The sequence below is a fragment of the Octodon degus genome, unplaced genomic scaffold (assembly GCF_000260255.1).
Source record: "Octodon degus isolate 3935 unplaced genomic scaffold, OctDeg1.0 scaffold00197, whole genome shotgun sequence".
Lineage (NCBI taxonomy): Eukaryota > Metazoa > Chordata > Mammalia > Rodentia > Octodontidae > Octodon > Octodon degus.
The window spans coordinates 2,215,721-2,216,904 of NW_004524773.1; the positions used below are offsets into that span (position 1 = coordinate 2,215,721).

The window sequence follows — 1,184 nt, forward strand, 5'->3', positions numbered from 1 at the left end:
GCAAAAGAGTCCCATTTTCATCAGTTCCATAGTAAATGTGGATCACCAGGAATGGGAAGTGCACTATCTGCACTGCCCATCTCAGGTGGCACTGCCCATCTCAGGTGGCACTGCCCATCTCAGGCCTTGAACAAAAACATGACATCTGGAGCTGTGGCAGTCATCTTGTGTCCATGAGGGAAAAGACAAGAAAAATCATAGAAGAACCAGAGCCTCGATGCTGCTGAGCAGGTAAGTGAGTGTACACAGATTTAGTGAGACTAACGAAAATAAGAATTCCTCGTTTATTCATGCCATGGTGGGGGGTGCTTCTGCTACTGCAGCGAGGGCAGTGCTAGCAGACAGGGTACCCTTCACTCACTCTTGTCATAGACCGGCTCAGAGAGTACAGGGTCCATTCTGCACACGTGTCCCTGCTGGTCCCGATAGGAGGCCTGGAAGCAGATCCTCACGACGTTCATGTCCACCTCCTGATGGTTCTTCAGGGAGCCGGCTGTAGGGGACAGGAAGGCTCAGGGGGTGGATGGGGACAGGAAGTGGTGGGCGGGGAGCACGCAAGGCCTGGCCAGGGCAGGGAGGGGCAAGGACAGCAGGCGCTGGGCTCACCATTATAGGGGTCGATGCCCAGCTGGATCTTGCGCTCAATGGCGGCCTCGATCTCCTTCTTCCGCACACACTGGATGCCCAGGTTGTTAAAGCTGCGGGCAGAGAGGTGCAGTCCTGAGGCGCAGTGGGGCACCTGGCTCGGGGCTCCCAGCATGGAAAAACATCTTCAGTTTTAAGGATCCTTTTCTAGCTTTGCCTTGTCTTTTCCCCTTACCTAGGGAATATAGCTCAGCAGCATAAGTTTCTGCCTGGCAAGTGCAAGGTCCTGACTTCAATTCCCAGTATAAAAAAGAAAGAAACAAAGAAAGAAAGAATAAAGAAAACTTGCCCTCTCACTTTTTTTCCATACTAGGGCTCAAGATCAGGACCATTGTACTGAGCTACATAAACAGTTTCTTATAAAAAAATATTTCTGGGGGCTGGGGAGATAGCTCAGTAGAGTAAGTGCTTACAGGGTCCTGAGTTCAATCCCCAGTACCGGAAAAAAAAAAAAAAAATTCTGGGGCCGGGGAGATGGCTCAGTGGAATAAGCGCTTCCCTAGCAAGCGCAAAGGTCTGAGTTCAATCCCCGGTTCCGC

General features: G+C 51.3%; 1 protein-coding gene across 1 annotated transcript in view; it reads right to left on the bottom strand.

Moving 5' to 3' along the window:
- Window positions 1-1,184, bottom strand: part of Relb (RELB proto-oncogene, NF-kB subunit) — a 20,458-nt gene that overhangs the window by 9,686 nt on the left and 9,588 nt on the right. The window contains 2 exon segments of the mRNA XM_023704505.1: window positions 362-493; window positions 607-698. Of these exon segments, the coding sequence (XP_023560273.1) occupies window positions 362-493; window positions 607-698 (224 nt within the window).